General features: G+C 42.4%; 2 protein-coding genes and 1 non-coding gene across 3 annotated transcripts in view; 1 reads left to right on the forward strand and 2 right to left on the reverse strand.

The window, feature by feature from the left end:
- The window catches only part of LOC134751991 (uncharacterized), a 254773-nt gene that overhangs the window by 230810 nt on the left and 1625 nt on the right, over positions 1 to 22338 (reverse strand). The window lies entirely within an intron of this gene.
- LOC134752512 (uncharacterized) lies at positions 310 to 21009 on the reverse strand. Its single transcript, XM_063688206.1, has 9 exons — positions 20809 to 21009; positions 20421 to 20666; positions 19213 to 19277; positions 16884 to 17030; positions 16141 to 16226; positions 7409 to 7485; positions 3511 to 3603; positions 2240 to 2396; positions 310 to 1430 (listed from the first exon to the last, which is right to left on the reverse strand). Exons 1-9 carry the CDS (start codon positions 21007 to 21009, stop codon positions 1303 to 1305), a joined length of 1200 nt encoding a protein of 399 aa, XP_063544276.1. The 3' UTR covers positions 310 to 1302.
- Positions 18350 to 18423, forward strand: Trnar-gcg (transfer RNA arginine (anticodon GCG)). The gene has a single exon. It is a non-coding gene; the product is annotated as a tRNA-Arg (tRNA).

Below are 22338 nucleotides of genomic sequence, written 5' to 3' on the forward strand. Positions count from 1 at the left end.
ATTTTCGACATATTCAAGTAATGTGCTAATTATCGCACTAGTGCGGTAAAGTAGCGCCATATGTACTGTAAATTAAAACATTCTTTAACGAACACACAACACTTTCACATATTTATAATATTAGTAAGATAATATAAAATAAGTTAAAGTTTAAATCTTCTTAAATGATTTTTACGCCAAAGACCCGGTCTGTTAAACAAAAGCCATTGTTCCTTTTTACTGAGCGCGTGGCCATCGTCGGTGAGCGCGTGGCCATTGTGTCTCACCAACCATGGCCACGCGCTCACAGAAAAGGAACAATGGCTTTTGTTTATCAGATTAGGTTCTTTGGCGTAAAAATCATTTGAGAACATTCAAACTATATGTAGGTCTTGCTCAAGGAGGTTAAAGGGCAATGCCCTTTGTTCTATTTGTGCTTGTACTTTTTAAAGGAGGCTATGGGGCATCGCTCCCTTTCTTTAAATATATTTATAATGTACTATGTTAGTCGTTACATTTTCTTGCAATAAAATGTCATCAATTCATCATAATTGTGTTCGTGCTTGGTCAAGGAGACTAAGGGGCGTCGCCCCTTTTTGTACGTATACTTATGTATATTTTTTTTATCAAGGAAAGAAAACTAGGGGGCTTTGCCCCTATGCTTACTTATTTATTACTACAGTATGCTTAACGTAATAATTATATGATAATAGCGAGATTCTTCCCTTTAGGTACTGTAAATTTATATCGTGAGACATTTTTTTCGCAAGTCTCCCACAAAATGTTAACAATGATTATGTTTTACAGTTTGGTGACTGTAGTCTAACGCAAATTGCAATGGGTCATTTTTGGGATCATTTCAACAAAGCACTCTTTGACTCTTCTTTTCTTGAGTAGCCTAGAAGGTTTCTAGGATACCTATAGGTGTCTGGTCGTTGAGGGTATACAGCTAGTTGAAGGTCATCATATTCCTTTCGTAGTTGCTGAAGGAGGTTAGGGGGCGTCGCCCCTATTCCTCCTTTTTTTACTTTTTTTGCAATAAAAACGGGTTGTTTTATAGCGAAATTCCTTATTTTTTTGCCTTTCCAAATAAATCTCTGTTACTAGGAAGCCTAGAAAGGTGCCTATTGGTCTAGGGTATGCAGCTAGTTGAAGAGCATCATATTCCTTTAGTACTTGCTGAAGGAGGATAGGGGGCGTCGCCCCTATTCCTCCTTATTTTTACTCTAACGCATTTTACAATGAAAATGGGTCATTTTATATCGTGATTCCTTATTTTTATGCTCTTTGACCAATATAGGTTTCAGTTAGATAATAGGAAGCCTAGAAAGGAGCCTGGTCGTCGAGGGTGTGAAGCCAATTGAAGATCATCATGTTCCTCTCGTACTTGCTCAGGGGGCGGCCGCGCTCGCGCTCCAGGTCGGCCGCCGTCAGCGCGAGGGCACATGCCTCTGCAAGTAAAAATGTAGTACAGTCGAAGGCAAAACTATCGATCCAGACAAATGGCTCAAAAATATTTGAACACTTTATTGTCTAAGGTGTAAGAGCGTACACATATTTTTGAAACTTTGGGAATGTATATATATTTATGCCCTTGACTGTACATTACAGATTTTTTTCTATTTATCAACTTGAATTTTGGAATTTTACATTCACAAGCTATAACGGTATAAGATTGTAGATATTTTTTTTATTTTTGACTTAGTTAGTTATGCTGGGCATTTTCCGCAAATCGACATCCAAATGTGCCTATTTTGCGTGAAACGAGGTATTTGTGACTTATCTAATGCCCTAACCTACAGAGATTTCGATTTTGGACAGAAAAGAAATCGATTAGATTTAAAAAAAATGTTGCTTAATGTTTTTTAGGGTTCCGTACCCAAAGGGTAAAAACGGGCCCATATTACTAAGACTCCACTGGTCGTCTGTCTGTCTGTCCGTCTGTCTGTCACCAGGCTGTATCTCATCAACCGTGATGTCCGTGATAGCTAGACAGTTGAAATTTTCACAGATGATGTATTTCTGTTGCCGCTATAACAAATACTAAAAAGTACGGAACCGAGCGAGTCCGACTCGCACTTGTCCGGTTTTTTTAGTTTTTTTTTTAAATCCGTGAATGTCAATATTTTTTTATTAAATAGGGAAGGTCACCTAAGATCATTTTGACACAGCAGCACGGGATCTCATAGCTCCTCCATAGTGCCCCATCTAAAATGTCTACCATGTACCTGTATCGGAAATAGAGATTCGTGATTCCCACCTGGGTGCACGAAGCGTGTATGCGCGGTGGGCGCGGCGTGCACGGCTTGCACGGCTTGCACGGCGTGCACGGCGTGCACGGCGGGCACGGTGGGCACGGCTAGCACGGTGGGCCCCGCGCCGCCCCCCGACGTGAGCGTCGACGCGACCGCCGCAGCCTGTATATACGATAACATTACCACTTCAATTTTAAGTCCCCGGCAAGCTCGGCCGAATTTAACCTTCCCATACAAACGTAGTTCCGCTCTCATTTTAAAACTACGTGTTGGATTGTAATGAAACTTTGCACATACAATGACATGAGGTATATCTAGATCTGTAATTAGTTTATATAGCTCCAGTTTATAAAACAAACGAAATAGAGCAAAAACAAGTTTCGTATGAAAAACTTAAGCTGTATTTTTTTAACTATGATATCTGTAGCTACATAAACTAATTACAGACATAGATATACCTTATCCTATTGTAAGTAGAAAGTTTCAGAGCAATCTAGCTAGTCGTTTTAAAATGAGAGCGGAACTACGTTTATATGGAGAACCGAGCTTGCAGGAGACCCTTAAGTAGCAAATATAGCGAAAAACGAGTTATTACACAATTTTTTCGTTTTAGTTGTTTTTTTCGTTCGATTTAAAAACAAAAGAAACTCAAACATTTTTCTTACAAACTACAGTCTGGCAAAAAAGAATAGAAATTAAATAGTGGCAACACTGTAGTCTCGTCCCGTTTTTCTTAGATTGATTTGAAAGGGACGACACTACAGTGTTGCCAATTTTTAATTTCTACTCTTTTTTGCCAGACTGTAAAATAAATGGATTAATAATAATAATAAATTCATTTATTTCAGATACATGATCCATAATTACAACTATTTACACAAACATTTTTATTTTATTTTTTTTATGTGATATTCAGCAAACGAGCAGACGAGCCGCCTGATGGGAAGCAGTCATCGTCGCCCATAATTAATGAAGTAGTGTGAAATTTTTTTTTGACTTTTGAATTTGACGACCGGTCTGGCCTAGTGGGTAGTGACCCTGCCTGTGAAGCCGATGGTCCTGGGTTCGAACCCCGGTAAGGGCATTTATTTGTGTGATGAGCACAGATATTTGTTCCTGAGTCTTGGGTGTTTTCTATGTATTTATGTATTTGTATATTATATATATCGTTGTCTGAGTACCCACAACACAAGCCTTCTTGAGCTTACTGTGGGACTTAGTCAATCTGTGTAAGAATGTCCTATATTTATTTAAAAAATTTATTTATTTTAAATACCTCCAGTTTATCCAGATTAAACTCCGATTGTGACATTCTTTCCAAAGCCTTGTAGGTGGTGAGCAGCCGCCGCTTTATGTAGCTCTGACGGATCTAACAAATACACATATTATTTAATCTATGCTATACATCTTATCAAAGACGATATAATATTATAGAGCGGTACTGTCATAGTAAATTTTGTAACCACAGTAAATTCACTGCCATCTATCGACACACTTCAAAACGAAAAATTAATATTTGTAAAAATGCGATAAAATGTATTTAAATATGGATAAATGATTTTTTTTATTTGCATTAATTATTTTTATGATTTTAATCCATGTCCTTTCACTGATATGCGTTAATATTGTTAAATAACAAACGAAACCGTCAACGCCCTCTATACGAGAGTAGGCCAAAGGTAGCGGCGTCATCTGATCGAGAATCATGTTTTCGTGATTTTCGAGGCACGTTTTTTCCTTAGACTGTATCCATCTATTACGGAGTTATATCTATCTTTGATCTTATAAAACAATCCCCCGTCACGTATCTAAAAGTCTGTATGTATCATAGAGAAATATAAGTAAAGAAAGAGTTACTCCATACATCAGTTTACTTACATGCTTACAAAAACGCGCCTTATTTCGTAGTCGACATCTAGCGTCAAGTAGCGGAATTATCAGTACTACTACTCGACAATAGATGTAGCGGCAAACAAAAAGTATAATGCTCAACGATTTTCAGCTAATATTATAACCAGAGTAACCGTAGGAGTTGAAAATAGAGTTCCGGTTACTCTGGTTATAATATTAGCTGAAAATCGTTGAGCATGACTTTCCGTTCGTCGCGACATCTATTGTCGAGTAGCAGTGCTAAGTTTATTGTCGACTACGAAAATAATAGTCGTTTTGGTAACATAACTGATGTATGGAGTGAGCACTCTATGTCTACTTAGTTCTCTTTGATAGCAGGCAGCGATAGAAGGAAGGAGAGGAGAACGGCACCGGAGTCTCAATTGGTTAAGGTGGTTCGATTTTCATACAAAATTCAATCTGCTTTAATTAAGGCACTACACACTATTACTACACAAATATTTGCTCATTTATCTACTTTCGAATATTCGTTTGCGCTAAATTAATAGAAAAACTTTGTTTCATACAGAAATCATACATAAATCAACGTAATTTTTTCATCAATTTTACGTATGTGTGTGTCACAAATGTCGTGTACAAATACGTTGCGTGCGGCGTTGCCACTCTATGACGTTGGCGACGTTGCCTGGCCGACCTGGCAGGATTTGCAGTTGCAGTGCCGTGTTTAGTGCATTTTTATTTGACAGTGTTGACACTGACACATAGGGTCATGTTTATTGTGTCAATTTGTTTGTATAAATTGAAAATGATAGCAACGTCTAAATCAAGTTACAAAAATCATCGGTGTTCTGGTCCGCAAAAATCCAGAAAAATTCAGACTCAATTGAAGCGGAATTCATGATGGTGAAGTTTCGTAAGGTAGGTACAGTTTCATTCCTTCATTGTACATTGTAATTTTCTCGTGCCGATCTTTTTAGAAAATAATTCTCACTTCTTCCGTAATGGTAGATATAAGCAGTGAACCTATACCTATATAATGTAATTATTACTGTTTTGGTTGCCGAATAGTCAATGTGTCACTAACTCTAGGTTTTTTTAGGTATTGTGCAAAATGAAGAGGCATTCTTGGAAATAAAATGTTTTCCTTCCTCCAGAAAAAATCAGGACATCCTCACTGCAATAAAGTAAAATAAAACATTTCCTGGGGATGAAAATTATGGAATTTTGTCTATGAATGAAAAACACAATTATTACTAGGTAAGTAAATGATAACTTTATTAGAATCCATATTGTTGCATCATCTTTCTTCCTATAACATTAGAGATTTTGTGCTATCATGATATTATTTTTCTTTCAGGTAAAGGGACAACTACGGATAACAAATATGAAAAAATGTTATTTCATTTGTTGTGTGAATCCATCTACACCAACAAGACATCCACTGCTGGACATAGGCCTCCCCAGGGATCTCCACAACGACTGGTCTTGCAAGACCGGCCAAAATATCGAGAAATAAATAATATAAATAAACATGATAAATATCCCGTTTTCTATAATAGTTATAATTAGGCCATGCAATGTTGTTACTCACTGTACCTACTTGAATCCAAAAAAAAATATAAAAAAAGTTTTAATTTTATTTTACAATTACTACTTTATTATTAGTACATTACGATACAAGTGCGAAAAGTAGGAAATTGGCAACGAGTTGCGATAAATTGAAACACGACCGAAGGAAGTGTTTTAATCGACACGAGTTGCGAATTACCTTTTCGCACGTGTATTGTACAACGTTTTACAGTACATAATTATGGCCCTTTACATTTTCGACATATGCACGTATTGTACTAATTACCGCACTAGGGCGGTAACGTATATGTAGCACCATATGTACTAAAAAGTATTTTACAGTACATATGGTGCAACTTTCTCGCCCTAGTGCGTAAAGAGCACTTTTCATGCATATGTCGAAAGTTTAAAGGGCCATATGTACTGTAAAACGTTGTACGATACACGTGCGAATAGGTAATTCGCAACTCGTGTCGATTTAAAACACTCTCTGCGGTCGTGTTTTAATCTGTCGCCACTCGTTTCGAATTTTCTCTTTTCCGCACTTGTATCGTAAATAACTATTTCAAACTGCAAGGGTACGATGATAGATCTCAATTCAATATAATTTTGCAACATTTGGCATTATTAGGTTATAAATTGTATGGAGATGAAATCTATCATCGTACCCTTCCAGTTTGAAAAATACTATAGAGGCTGGGCAGTAAGGGATTGCTTTACTTGTAGAACTATATTTAGCCCTTTAAAAAAAAACTGATACCTAACACTTACAAACCTGGACTTCCTTGGGCTAGTGCTACTAAGAATCGTCAGTATTCTCCATCCTTTCTGAGTTGGAAGAACCCAAAAAGGTGAGATTTGTGAAAGTCAGGTTTTCAATATATGTGGCGTTTTCAACCAAACGGGTACCTACTTATTGTTGTCATATTTCCATAAAGCTTCAAAATGAAATCAACCTAATCGACAACCGACAATGTGGTACCTTTTAGTTCAAAACGTCACATATTTTTATAAAACGTTATAAACTAATTTATTAATAATACTGAATATCTGGGAGAAAAAGAAAACATAAGTAAAAACTCAAAAATGCTCGTTTTCCCAGAGATAAGACCTAGCTAGATCGAACCCCTTACAGCAAATTTCATCGAAATCGTTAGAGCCGTTTCCGATATCACTGAAATATATTTCGGTTATATCGGAATCGGACAAGAATTCGAAGAATAAAAGGTATAAGAAACATAAGATAACACAAAAAGGACAAAAAAAGTACCCCTGACGTACCAGTCTCGAACCCGAATCCTCTTGCACGTATTTCCACGAACATACCGCAACGCCATTGCAGCATACTTACACTGCATGAAATTGTCTACTACAAGCATCACGGAAACACTGTTTGCATGTGTGAGTAATAGTAGGAAATAGCATGACAGAAACACTCTGTCGACTTTAAAAGTGTTTTTTGCACTAATGAAGTATTCAATGTTTATTATAATAGTTCAATATTTATGTAAAGAGTGCGCTAAACATACTTTTAAGTATACAGATACCAACACTATTCCACAAAAAAATAAAACCTGAAAATTTGCGAAAGTGACGCCATCTAGCGGGGTTTAAGCTTTGGGTAACCTAGTCGAACCACCTTAAGAGCAATGCACGGATTGCAGAGGTTGCGGGTTCAAGTCCTGCCGGAAGCGTACATTTTTCCATTTTGCCCTTTAATATAAAAAAAATTTAGGCTCGCAGACATTTCATACCTTTTTGTTATCGGTGAGTAGCCGCTGTGCGGGTTGGACACTTGCGCGCTGCGGCGACGGCAGCTGCGAACCGCCCACTAAAACGCATATTATTTTAGAATAGGGAATATTACGCGAAACTCTGCGTAGGGGGCGCCACTACCACAATCTGAGGGTCTATCGCGATACAAGAAAGTCGAAATTTCGTTATCTAACATCTCTGTCACTCTTGCATATTCGAGCGATAAAGAGGCAGATAGCGAAACTTCGGATTCGCGTTTCCCGGTAGATCCTCTGTAAACAAACCGCCTTGATGCATCAATGTCATATTTTATTATTTCTGAAAACTTGTCAAAAAACTGTCAAAGATAGATATAACTCCGTAATAGATGGATACAGTCCAAGGAAAAAAGTGCCTCGAAAATCAAGAAAAGTTGATTCTCGTTCAGAGGGCGCTACTAGTTTTGGCCTACAGTCGTATAGATGGCGTTGACGGTTTCGTTTGTTATTTAACAATTTTAACGCATATCAGTGAAAGAACATGGGTCAAAATCATAAAAATAATTAATGCAAATAAAAAAAAACATTTATCTATATTTAAATACATTCTATCGTATTTTTATAAATCTTCATTTTTAGTTTTAAAGTGTGTCGACAGATGGCAGTGAATTTACTGGGGTTACAAAATTTACTATGACAGTACCGCTCTAGTATAAGTTACTCTATGAAACTGTTAAAGGTACAGTATGTATAAGATCTCACTGATTAACATTTCTTTCAATACAAAGTTTCTAACAAATCTAAACTCAATGAGGTTGCGTTATTTTATCATCTAATTCGTATTTCCCCATACTTTTTTAAATCACAAAATACACTCTTAAAAGGTAAAATTAAGTCAAGAAAACTGTGGACGACGCACCTTTTTACATGTTTACTTTTTATACTTTTTCTATATTTTTGAATTGTATTGTTTTTTGTAGTTTTATGTTCCTTTTTATATTCTGATTTTGTTTAGTATTCTCCTAGATTTCACAGAATAAACACCTATACTGTCATGAACTAGTGCGCCTATAATTTACATTGTGGTCCATCGTGGATTTAAAAGTGATAGTATAGTGAGTCAAGTGGTAGAGAAGCTGTATTATATTGGTATCTGAAAATGGTTGTCACACGTTCGGTGAAAGCTATTGGTAAGGATGGTAACGAAGGTAAGACCGTTGCGGAGAGTGAGGCTGGGCCGTCGACCGTGCCCTCAACCCCTCTTGTCGACTCGACAACCGCACCACCGGCGCCTTCACAATCCCGTCCCGTAAGTACTTCGTCTCGTTCTTCGTCCACGGTGGTGGCCAGAAGGTTAGCGGCTGAGGCGCAGCACGCGCGTCGCCTCGTCGAGCTAGAGGCACAACAAATACGCCACCGCCGTGAGCTCGAGCGTGAAGCCGCTGAACGTCAAGCTGCTGAACGTCAAGCTGCCGAGCTAGATGCTCGCCGGCTGGCCGATCTGGAACGAGTGACCGCCGACCTAGAGCTAAAAGCGGAAATCGCCGCCATCGAGGCAGACGCGAGTCGTCATAGCTCTAGAAGCAGCCATGTTAACATAGACCAATGGTTCTGTAAGTCTGAAGCTGCCTTTAATCATGAAAATACATTAATTAATAATAATATTTTCAGGGATCTGGAAACTGAAGCCCCTCGTGCGCTTGTCGCATCCCCCGCGCGGACAGCGACTGTGCGCCGCGACTGTGGTGCCGCGATAACGGTGGCTCCCTTCGGACGCCGCGACTATGGTGCTGCGATGACTGCGGCCCCTCTAGAGCGTCCCGAGAGTGGAGAAGTTCCACAGTTGATTAAAAGTCTGGGTGTTTTAGTAGAAAGTGTAAATAAAGGCATTGGCCACGCAATTAATCGTGTTCCTTTACCCCGTTTCGATGGCAAGTCGCATCTAGATTGGCTTGGCTTGAAAAAAGCCTTCGAAAACACGCAAGGTTCCTATACAGCTGCGAATAACTTGTCAAGGCTGAACACTGCGCTGACGGGCGCGGCGCGCGAGGCAGTCGCCGCGCTGCTAGTGTCTGCGCGCGACTCCGGCGTCGTGCTAAACGCGCTCGACGCACGCTTCGGCCGCCCCGAGATCGTGGTGGCACACGAAGTAGCTGCGGTGCGCGCATTGCCGCGCGTGAGCGCTGAAGGTAAGGATTTAGCTGTGTTTGCCAGTCGAGTTCGCAACTGTGTCGAAATAATACGTTTATTGGGTCATACGGAATATCTGGCTTCGCCTGAACTATTTCAGGCCTTAATTACTAAAATATCTCCACTGTTGCGAGCTAAATGGCTAGACTATGCCATTCGTTATGAGGCTGCCGGTCTGTCAAAGCTAGAAAATCTAGCTGATTTCCTCGCTAACGAAGTCGACCTGCAGTCTCGTTTCGGCATAATCCCTGAGCCGACTACTGCGTCACAAGCGGTAGATAGTAGGCGGGCCAGGGATAATGTGCACGTTGCCGCTGAAAATCATTCTGTGAATTCAACTTCAACATCGCGAAATAACGCTAAATTGAATTCATCGGTGACTGCACCTAAAATTAAATCATGCGTCGTATGTGAAAAACCGCATGATTTAATTCAATGTGACAAATTTAAGTCAATGTCAATCAATGACAGATGGAATTTGATTAAAAAGAAAAGAGTCTGTCATCGATGCCTCAAAGTAGGTTGGCATAGGTTTAATTTTTGTAAGGCGAAGAAAGTTTGTGACGTTGACGGATGTACGTTCCGTCACCACGTATTACTGCACAACCCGAATTACGAGCGTTCCGCAGCAGCGCACGTTGAGGTGGATGACGATGAGCCGGTAGCGGGAACTTCTGGCACTGCACCGCGAGCCCCGACTGCCCACGCCGCAGCACCTACTCTCATGAGCGACTCTGCTTCATACGATGTTGAATCAAAGGAGATTCTGACCCACACATCGACATCGGTTGCCGCGGGATATTCGGCTCAGACGTCGCCTCCGTTGCCTCCTCGTCCGTTATTGAAGATCGTGGCGGTAACCGTGTCCGGTCCGTTAGGTTCCGTCAATACCTACGCGATGTTAGACGACGGGGCAACGGGTTCGTTCATTGAGCAGGATATCGCCGCGCAAATAGGTGCCTGTGGACCCCAGAGGCGCATGAGGCTTGACTGTGTCGGCGGGTTGGGAAAAGATACGTCTGTGCATTATGTTGATTTCCATATCAAAGGTCGCCGTGGCAAAGATACGCACTATATCAGCAAAGCGCGGGCGATGAAAGGTTTAGGTCTCGCTACTCAAACTCCCGATAGGTCGAGCGTACTTAAATTTTCCCACCTTTCAGACATCGCAGATGAGTTTTGTTACGGCAACATACAGCCGTCGATTATAGTCGGTCTCGATAATTGGCACCTCACAATTCCTAGGGCTATACGCGAGGGTAGTAGAGCAGAACCGGTCGCGATTAATACCGCGTTAGGTTGGGTCCTGTTCGCCTTTGGTTGCAGTAAAGCCGCATCCGCCGAGACCGTCAACCACGCTATAGTGAGCGAGCCCGCGGTCGCGGATGTCGGCGATCGCGCAGTTTTAGAACAGTTGATTCGCGAGCAATATAGTTTAGACTCAATCGGCATTTCGAAACGCGAAGCGCGCAGCGATGATGATGATCGCGCTGTCCAAATTCTTGACCGTACGGCGTGTCGCCTGCCTAACGGGCATTTTGAAGTCGGTTTACTTTGGAAGTCAGACAATTTATCTGTGCCTGATAGTCGCAAGCTTGCCTTATCTAGGTTTTTTAGTCTCGAGAATAAGATGGCCCGTGATTTTCAGTATGCAGATCGTTACCGTGCAAACATACACGACATGTTACGGAAAGGTTATGCTGAACTGTGCACGGAAGAGCCTAGCGCCAAGTCGCCAGTTTGGGTCTTGCCGCATTTCGGAGTAACCAATCCAAACAAACCTAACAAATTAAGAGTCGTACACGATGCTGCTGCTAAAAGTCACGGTGTATCGCTAAATTCACTTCTATTAACCGGCCCTGATTTGTTGCAGCCCCTGCTCGGAATCTTATTGCGGTTTAGAGAGGGAAAAATTGCCCTGACTGGTGATGTTCGCGAGATGTTTCCCCAAGTCAAGATCCGAGCAGAGGATCGCGACGCTCAGAGGTTTTTGTGGCGCGACTCGCCCAAAGACCCTATCATGACATACCGTATGTCATCTATGATTTTCGGTGCCGCTTCCAGCCCTTTCACTGCCATTTATATAAAGAACAAAAACGCAGTGGAATGGCAGGAGCGTTTTCCAGACGCGGTTCGAGCCATCATGGTTGATCACTATATGGATGACTGTATAGTGAGCCTAAATTCTGTTGACGAGGCCGCAAAACTTGCTGCCGAGATCACCAACATCCATAAACATGCTGGCTTCGAGATGCGTGCTTGGACTTCAAACAATCCCTCTGCGCTGCGTCTACTACCCAAAGAGAGCTTGGCTGAAGTCCCTGTAGCTAGCAATGACGTAGACGTTGATCTTGGTCGACTCACTGCTCCTGTGCGAACACTGGGACTTATTTGGCAACCCGTTTCAGATAAGATTGGTTTTAACATCGGAATAAAGGGAGAACGTTTGTTGCCAAATAAACTCACTAAGCGTGAAGTGTTGGCTCATGTCATGCGGGTTTTCGACCCACTCGGTATCCTGGCGCCAGTAGTGATTACGGGTCGCATCATGTTCCAAAATGCGTGGCGTAAGGGTATCGATTGGGACGAGGAGTTGTCGCAAAGTGACAGTGCAGCATGGAGACTCTGGTTTGAGGATTTATATGCAATTTCTGGTCTACAGATCCCACGCTGCTACTGCCTTGGCGAATATCCAATCGATAAGTGCGAGCTTCATTTGTTTTGTGACGCGAGCGAGTCGGCGTTCGCTGCGGTTGCATATTGGCGGTTCGTCTTAGAAAATGGTGAAGTGAAGCTGGCGCTTATATGTAGCAAAGTTCGAGTAGCTCCTTTAAAACAAATTTCCATAAATCGCTTAGAGCTCCAAGGAGCGTTGATCGCAGCCCGTCTCGCTTCTACGATTTGCGAAGCACACAGATTCAAGCCTGTCAATCGCATATTCTGGTGCGATTCTATGACGGTTTTAGGGTGGCTTCGAAGCGAGGCGCGCTTATTTAAGCCATTCGTTTCTCACAGAGTAGACGAGATTATGGAAATAACCGACGTAAAAGAATGGCGATGGGTGCCAAGTCAAATCAACGTTGCGGATGATGCTACCCGCATCAAGCGAGTGACGTTATCATCAAAATCGCGTTGGATTTCGGGTCCTGAATTTTTGCTCTCTTCGGAGTGGCCCAGCGAGCCCAGTTCACCAGAATATCCAGGCATGGAAGAAGAGAGCAAACGTGCAGCGCGTCCCGATTTGGTTCATCTCATTAGTGATGTTGAAAAGCACGATCCAGTCTCAGCCGATCCTAAGCGGTTCAGTTCTTGGGTGAGGCTGGTACGCGCAACAGCATTAGCTCATAAGTATTTGTCATTACTTAGAACCCATTGCCTAACTAGAAAGGGTCTATGTGTAGACAATTTAGTTCGCTTGGAGGGGGGCTTGTGTAGTTTTGTGTTTCAGCCGTTCAACCAATGGCAACAGTTCGCCGCCCCGCGCTCTGTGCGCGAAACTGCCGCGGGCCTGACCGCCGCAGATCTACGTCTAGCTGAACTTCACATTCTGCGCCAGTCCCAGTTGAACACATTTCCTGACGAGATGGCCAGTCTAGATAGCCATCCCGCCCAGCTTCTGCCACGCACCAGCCGTTTATCAAAGCTATCGGTGACTATCGGAGACGACGGACTTATGCGTTTATCTGGCCGTATAAGGGCAGCGTCGCAAATACGGGACGAGATGAAAAACCCCATTGTGCTTGATGGCAAAGATCCAGCTGTGCGCCTGCTTGTCGAGCACCACCATCGCAGGGCTACCCACGCCAACACAGAGACCGTTGTGAATGAGCTGCGACAAGATTATCACCTTTTGTCACTGAGAAGTACCGTCCGCAATATCACCTACAACTGTTTGTTTTGCCGAATACGCCGGGCCAAGCAGTTTCAACCCGTGACGGGAGACTTACCAGAAGCACGCCTTGGACACCACAAACGGCCATTTACATTCACAGGGCTGGATTACTTCGGTCCAGTACAAGTTTCCATTGGCCGAAGACGCGAAAAGAGATACGTCGCCCTTTACACCTGCCTCGTAGTACGTGCAGTCCATTTGGAAATTGTCGACAGTCTGTCAACCGACTCTGCGATTATGAGCCTCCGCCGGTTCATCGCTCGAAGAGGTACCCCATCAGAGCTGTGGTCAGATAATGGGACTGCATTCGTGGGTGCCAGCCGTGAGCTTCGACGCTTATACGACGACGCTACGTCCCAGTTCGCTGCTGCGCAGAGAATTAACTGGCGTTTCATCCCCCCGGCGGCACCGTTTATGGGTGGCTGCTGGGAGAGGCTTGTGAAGAGCGTGAAAACTGCACTCAAGGTGACTCTCACTGAGCGAGCTCCAACTGACGAGGTTCTACGTACACTTTTGGCTGAGGCGGAGGCCTTGGTGAATTCCCGGCCGCTTACTCATGTTTCCGTGGACCCTCAGAGTGAAGAATCACTGACGCCTATGCATTTCCTGCTGGGTACTTCTTCGGGACGCCCAATTCCAGCCACATCGTCAGAAACGGACCTCCTGTCACGTTCCAGCTGGCGTAAGGCCGTCAGATTGTCAGAACATTTTTGGCGCCGCTGGTTGAAAGAATATCTTCCGACACTAATACCCAGACGTGGTCGAGGTGAAGTTCCTCAAATTGCAATTGGTGACTTGGTGCTCATAGCGGACGGCAATACTTCCCGAGGTTCCTGGCTCCGTGGACGCGTCACAGCTGTTTTCCCAGGCCCTGATGGCATCATACGAGTTGCGGACGTGCACACCAATGGAGGCATTTTGCGGCGGCCCCTGCGGAAGCTGGTGAAGCTCCCCCTTTAACAAAAAAGGGGGGAAATGTGGACGACGCACCTTTTTACATGTTTACTTTTTATACTTTTTCTATATTTTTGAATTGTATTGTTTTTTGTAGTTTTATGTTCCTTTTTATATTCTGATTTTGTTTAGTATTCTCCTAGATTTCACAGAATAAACACCTATACTGTCATGAACTAGTGCGCCTATAATTTACAAAAACATTATTAGTCCTATTAATGTGCTTCTAGTCGATATAAAAAACAGGACACGTCCCGCCCTCTATTATCGGATAGAATAACTAAAAATATATCGCAACCATAGAGAAATAATTAAGAATAAGAATAAGAATTGTTTATTGCCACATTATCAAGTACAAAAGAAAATGAAATAAAAGTACAAAAGAAAAATAAAATAAAATTACATAAAACAAGAATAAGAAAAACAATTATTAATTTATAAGTAAGTACAAACAATTGGGCAAAGGGTTTCCAGTCTCAGCGTGTGCCGGGCCGAGATGCCTGGCGCTGGTTTTCAGACCGGTCCCAGACTAGGACGGCCGGAGGGTAGCATAATTATTAACTATATCAATTACAATGATAACATCTGTGCTCGTAATTAAGTACAATTGATGCTATGGTCATTAAAATAGGAACAATGAAAGATAATAATAACAAGTTAAATTACAAAATGGAAACTTATAACATAAGGAAACAACATGACATTTTAATAAAAATAATAACTAGACATTAGGAATGCTCGCGGTTATGTGAGTGCCTGTGTGTGTGTGTGTGTGTGTGTGTGTGTGTGTGTGTGTGTGTGTTTGTGTATGTTTGCATGAATCACCGTTGTTAGGAGGGAGGGTATCCTTCGCTCTGCTTGGCTAAGGCTCTGCACGGCTTAAGCACCTGCGCACTCAAATGTGTCGCGACTAATGAAAAGTGTATTGCTCAACAATTTACAACTAATATTATACGCAGAAGGAGTTGATAATAGAGTTCCGGTTAATCCGGTTATAATATTAGCTGAATTGCGGCGACATCTATTAGTTTATATCTATACGCTAGATGTAGACTACAAAAATAATAGTCGTTTTGGTAACAAAACTGATGATGTATGGACCAAAGAGGATATAATAAGATAGAGCGATACTGTCATAGTAAATTTTGTAACCACTGTAAATTCACTGCCATCTATCGACACACTTTAAAACTAAAAATGAGGATTTATAAAAATACGTTAAAATGTATTAAAATATGGATAATTATATAATTATGGAGTTATATCTATCTTTGTATGGACTGAGCACTGTTTTCTTTATCAAATCAAATTTTGCAAGTTAAATTTGACCCACTTCCCGTTGAAGCTGAAAATTTGCATACATATGTAAGTCGGCTGACAATGCAATATTATGGTACCATCGAGCTGATCTGATGATGGAGACAGGAGGTGGCCATAGGAACTCTGTGATAAAACAACGCAAACTAATTGTGTTTGGGGTTGTTAGAATTGTCTCGATGAGTATTAGTTGCCTGTGGAAAAAAAGTACAGTCAGCGATAAAAGCTTGTACCAAAACTGAAATTTTTGCCAAAAACTTATTTGGTAATAATTTTATTAGGTTACTGTTGTTGTTGTTACTAACATAAGGTATAAGCTATAACTAACAAACTAATTGTGTTTGGGGTTGTTAGATTTGTCTCGATGAGTAGAGTAGCTAGAGTGAAATGGGAGTCGAACCTGCGACCCACGTGCTGCATGATCGGGAGGCAGAGCTCAGCGTGAGGGCTTCCAGCGCCGCGCACAGCCCCACTTCTGATGTGGCGCTGAAACCAATACGGATGTCGACACATGTTGAATTTTATAACTAGATCTAGTTAAATAGATAGAAAATGAGCAATTATTCACAATAAATTGGAAACTTAATAAATATATGGAAATAAAAAAAAACCTGACCTAAAAGTTTCAAAATTTAAGTTTCTTTTAAACATCCAAAAAGGAAAAACATACTAGTCGATTCCTTTCATTTTATAAAAAAAAATGTAAGGCAACTATATACATAAACGCAATATTGCACCGACAAAATCGCTATTTCCTTGTTTTCGAAACATCAAAACAGCTTTTAAAAGAGCCTACTGACTAGTGACTATCAGTCCGCCGGATGATATCGGCCTGTCAGTTGTTCGGAACTGTCAAACTTTTGTTCTAATTGACAGGCAGATATCGTCCGGCGGACTGATAGTCAGTGGGCCCCTTAAGCAATAATGACGGTATTGACGGTCCAGGTCTGAGTCAGAAAATGCCTTTCTTTCCATTCCTCGGCAACAATGTACTAGGGCAGCATTAGTACTGTTTTAAAAAGTTTACCAATTATTAGTACCGACCAGAGGTCATGTTTCCCGGAAAAATCTTAACAGCGCGATGTAGGATTTGTTCGCGCACGGTACAGCGACATCTTACGAATAATTCCGTAAGTAAGATACCTGCGTGGCGGGCGCGGCTTGTCGGCGGTGACGTCGTCGGCGCTGAGCGAGCGCCGGAGCCCCAGCGCGGCGCACAGGGCCGCGCAGCCCGCCAGCAGCGACTTGCACGCGTCCGCCGTCTGCAGGGGCAGCCCTGACGACGGCCGTCTGAACAAAACAATACAATAGGCTATTTGACTAATTTTTGAAAATGGTTTTAATTGATTGTTTATGACTTAATAATTACACTACATTGATATTTCCGTGAAATTTCCTGTATTAAATATAAAAAAACAATGTTAAAGTTTATTTATTTTGAACGCGCCTTAAACGCTGTTTTTGCAAAGGGGCTAATCACGTGACACGTGTGACGTCACACGCGATTAAACTCAGTCAATGACCTTAGTAAATCTTATGGTTGATGTGCATTGAATTGATTATTTCACTGTAAAATGGTATATAAATGGTGTATAGTGCCGCAATGTTCAAGTACGACTATAAAAAATCCAGATAAATTGTTTGTTTCCGTTTCAACGAATCCCAAAAAAAGAAAAATGTTGTTAAAACTAACGCGAAGAGACCCAAAGAGCATTTTAGCGCATACAAATGTTTTTATGTGTGAAGATCACTTCGATGTAAGTAATATTTAACTGTAAATAAATATGGTAGTTAAAGCAGCGGATTTTGTTGTATTTAACGAAACAAGATCTAGGTATTTAATGTATTACTACATAACCTCATAACATACCTCTTTCAGCATTAGTAGGTAGTTAGTAGCATACTTTTTCTTTCAAACTAAAGTGCAGTATGGAGATACTATTCGTATCATCGAAATCGAAATGTTCGTAAATAAACAATTTCTACGTATACTCACACAGCTGTTTTTACATTTCTAAGTTCCGCAGCATAGTAATCCGGATTATCTTTAAAGAAAAGTGCAACCATTAATGCGTAGGTTGCCGCTATCAGCTTTCACATATTTCGGCTCCATTTTGAGATTCTTATGAATATTGTGCTACTAGATATACGGATAAATCGGAATATATCAGAAAACTGTGGAACAATAACTAAAATTAACTAAATACAAATAAAACAGTTAAAACACTCAAGGCAATCAAGACCCGCGTGTGACGTCATCCGAGCGTTGACCAATCACAGAGCGTTCACGTCCCTGATGAAATTTCAAAAAATATTAAATTTTCTTTCGTTTATATTCCAAAAACTAAACATAATTTACATTCAAATATAGTGAAATATACTTTATTAGTTTATTATTTTTCAGGATGACAGCAATTCGTTATATATTTTTAATGTTGTCAAATACCCTATAACTTACTATAAACGGGGCAAAGTATGTTATCTTCATACAAACGCACCGCGCGCGACTTGTATCTATGGTTGCCGCACGCACATTCAAACAAAATCTCGACCCGCGTTTCTCCGTGCGCCAGTAGAGACATTGTGACATTTGTGACGAGTACCGCCGTGGCGAGGTGGCCTAGGGGTTCATGGCGTTAGCCCGCGATAGCTAAAGACGCCGGTTCGAATCCGGCCTTCACCACTGGAGGGCTTCGTCACTTTTTTCTTTAATATATAACATCTATTACAGTTTATTATTTTTTAATATTTACAGTAGTTATTTATTGCCCAAAGCTATCGAGATCGATCAGGGTTCGAAATTATACAGATAATTATAGTCTTTGATAATTATACAGATAATTATAGTCTTTTAATTATCCCAGGTATGGATGGTGCTATATTTATTTTATTTGAATTCTTTGATAGTAAAAAGTAATTGGGGCGTTTTTTTGCTATGTACAAATAAAAACTGACCTAATATTGATTACGTTTTTTATTAACTATTGAAATATAAGATAATCATCACGTAATAATCTAATTATATTTCGTAAATTTAAGGTTATTATCAAATCGATATTTATCAGGCATAAAAATCGCGATAATTATCAAGATAACTATTATTGATAATTAATTATCCATCAAACATTTCTTCAGCAAATAGGCCACAGGGGCACTTTTACATGTCAATTTTTTACAAACAATAAAATTAACCCAAAATTACAAATAATAATTACATAAATATAGATGTTAAATTACACAAGAAAAAAAACAAATAAAAACTATACAAATAACAGAAGTACTAAAGTCCTTTCGAACCCTGAGATCGATAGCCTAATTAAGCCTCTTATCTCCATCACAAAAGTAATGGCCAAGTATTCTATAATATGCATTTTACGAAAGTGTCAAAAACTTATGTAGGTAACAACAGAGAGTATAATACGCCCATAAATGCCCTTAAAAATTCTAGTTGAACAAGAGAATAATAACTTACTTTTGTAACTTGCTTTCGGGATGTGGACTGGCCACTCGCAAGTTCGGATCCGGACCCTGACCGGCCTGCAAAAACAAAATATTAAGGGCCAGTTGCACCAACCACAATTAACAGACTGATTAACGTCAAGCAGCAGAGAACTATGAAACTTTCCATACGATAAAATTTAGCGAACAGTAAAACGGCGACAGACGGTTTGGTGCAACCGACCCTATGACATGCATGTAGTCCGCATTAAATAAAACCGGCCGAGCGCGAGACGGACTCGCGTACGAAGGGTTCCGTACCATTACGCAAAAAACGGCAAAATCACGTTTGTTGTATGAGAGCCCCACTTAAATATTTATTTTATTCTGTTATTAGTATTTGTTGTTATAGCGGCAACAGAAATACATCATCTGTGAAAATTTCAACTGTCTAGCTATCACGGTTCATGAGATACAGCCTGTAACAGACGGACAGACAGACTGACGGACAGCGGAGTCTTAGTAATAGGGTCCCGTTTTTACCCTTTGGGTAGGGAACACTAAAACAATATTGAAAAATGAGGATACAAGATTGCTGACAAAGCATAGCTCAAAGTTATACTGGAGGCCCCCCGGAAGACCTGAGAAAACTGAACGACGAAGCTATCAAGTGGATTAAAAAAAAAAAAATCTGGAGTTAGATTTATGACTTCTCTGTATCTGTATATTAACATAATGCCATACGATTAAAAAAATATAGGCAGATATTTGCTTGTAAAACCGATGGCCGCTGGAGTTGAAAAGTTCTTGAATGGTGACAGCGAACAAAATTAGCCTCCTTCAGCCGTTGGATGTGGACAGTGGCAGCACAGGACCGGTCGTTGAGGAGATCTTTGAAGGTCCATGTTGGAGTTAAGAGTCAATAGCAATATAAATCCTAACTGATGATTTATATCGCTATTGACTACATGTATCTTATGGCTCCTCTACACGATGGGCCATCACACTGGCCCATTAAGATAGGCCAGCGTGTAGAGAGGGTAGTTGTGTGTTCATGGCGCGGCAGGATGGCGATGGGATGGCCAAGGTGTCGGTTTTTCGTCCGCACATCAAAGGTGCGTACGTATCTACACGTGACACATTCCATAGTGCGCGCGTGTTAGCTTTCGTGCGTGTTACTGACCCTTGCGTGCGAGTTACTGTTCCCCACAGGCGAGTTACTGTCCCTTACAGGCAAGTTACCTTGCATGCCAGTAGTCTTAGTGCCCTCGCGTCGCTGGCCGCGCTGGAGACGCTAAACAGCGACAAGTCCGTAGTGACAGACTCGCGGGACGGCAAGCGGGCGACGCCGCGCCAGCTTTCGTGCGTGTTACTGACCCTTGCGTGCGAGTTACTGTTCCCCACAGGCGAGTTACTGCCCCTTGCAGGCGAGTTACCTTGCATGCCAGTAGTCTTAGTGCCCTCGCGTCGCTGGCCGCGCTGGAGACGCTAAACAGCGATAAGTCCGTAGTGACAGACTCGCGGGACGGCGAGCGGGTGACGCCGCGCCAGCTTTCGTGCGTGTTACGGACACTTGCGTGCGAGTTACTGTTCCCCACAGGCGAGTTACTGTCCCTTACAGGCAAGTTACCTTGCATGCCAGTAGTCTTAGTGCCCTCGCGTCGCTGGCCGCGCTGGAGACGCTAAACAGCGACAAGTCCGTAGTGACAGACTCGCGGGACGGCAAGCGGGCGACGCCGCGCCAGCTTTCGTGCGTGTTACTGACCCTTGCGTGCGAGTTACTGTTCCCCACAGGCGAGTTACTGCCCCTTGCAGGCGAGTTACCTTGCATGCCAGTAGTCTTAGTGCCCTCGCGTCGCTGGCCGCGCTGGAGACGCTAAACAGCGATAAGTCCGTAGTGACAGACTCGCGGGACGGCGAGCGGGTGACGCCGCGCCAGCTTTCGTGCGTGTTACGGACCCTTGCGTGCGAGTTACTGTTCCCCACATGCGAGTTACTGTTCCCCACAGGCGAGTTACTGTTCCCCACAGGCGAGTTACCTTGCATGCCAGTAGTCTTAGTGCCCTCGCGTCGCTGGCCGCGCTGGAGACGCTAAACAGCGATAAGTCTGTAGTGACAGACTCGCGGGACGGCGAGCGGGTGACGCCGCGCCAGCTTTCGTGCGTGTTACGGACCCTTGCGTGCGAGTTACTGTTCCCCACAGGCGAGTTACTGTCCCTTACAGGCAAGTTACCTTGCATGCCAGTAGTCTTAGTGCCCTCGCGTCGCTGGCCGCGCTGGAGACGCTAAACAGCGATAAGTCCATAGTGACAGACTCGCGGGACGGCGAGCGGGCGACGCCGCGCCAGCTTTCGTGCGTGTTACGGACCCTTGCGTGCGAGTTACTGTTCCCCACAGGCGAGTTACTGTCCCTTACAGGCAAGTTACCTTGCATGCCAGTAGTCTTAGTGCCCTCGCGTCGCTGGCCGCGCTGGAGACGCTAAACAGCGATAAGTCCATAGTGACAGACTCGCGGGACGGCGAGCGGGCGACGCCGCGCCAGCTTTCGTGCGTGTTACGGACCCTTGCGTGCGAGTTACTGTTCCCCACAGGCGAGTTACTGTCCCTTACAGGCAAGTTACCTTGCATGCCAGTAGTCTTAGTGCCCTCGCGTCGCTGGCCGCGCTGGAGACGCTAAACAGCGATAAGTCCGTAGTGACAGACTCGCGGGACGGCGAGCGGGCGACGCCGCGCCAGCTTTCGCCGCCCGCCACTTCTGGAAATTTCATAAGTTTTTTTATTATAATCAAAGAGAATTAAGAAGACATAGAGTGCTCACTCCATACATCGGTTTTGTTACCGAAAAGACTATTATTTTCGTAGTCTACATCTAGCGTCAAGTAGCGGAACTATCAGTACTGCTACTGCTACTTGGCAAAAATTTCATTTTTGGTACAAGCTTTTATCGCTGACTGTACTTTTCTTTTTACAGGCAACTAAATCGAGACAATTCTAAAAACCCCAAACACAATTAGGTTTCGTTCTTTTATCACAGAGTTCCTATGGCCACCTCCTGTCTCCATCATCAGATCAGCTCGATGGTACCATAATATTGCATTGTCACCCGACTTACATGCAAATTTTCAGCAACATTGGAAGTCGGGGAGAGGGTCAAATTTAA

The sequence above is a fragment of the Cydia strobilella genome, chromosome 24 (genome assembly GCF_947568885.1).
Source record: "Cydia strobilella chromosome 24, ilCydStro3.1, whole genome shotgun sequence".
Taxonomy (NCBI): domain Eukaryota; kingdom Metazoa; phylum Arthropoda; class Insecta; order Lepidoptera; family Tortricidae; genus Cydia; species Cydia strobilella.

Excerpts from the sequence above, each read along its gene's own strand:
- LOC134752512 (XM_063688206.1), bottom strand. The coding sequence starts at position 21,009 with ATGCAAGGTAACTCGCCTGCAAGGGGCAGTAACTCGCCTGTGGGGAAC. Across the intron at positions 2,397-3,510 it reads TTAATCTGGATAAACTGGAG|GCTGCGGCGGTCGCGTCGAC; the intron begins GTATTTAAAATA and ends TCGTATATACAG. Across the intron at positions 1,431-2,239 it reads TACACGCTTCGTGCACCCAG|AGGCATGTGCCCTCGCGCTG; the intron begins GTGGGAATCACG and ends TTTTACTTGCAG.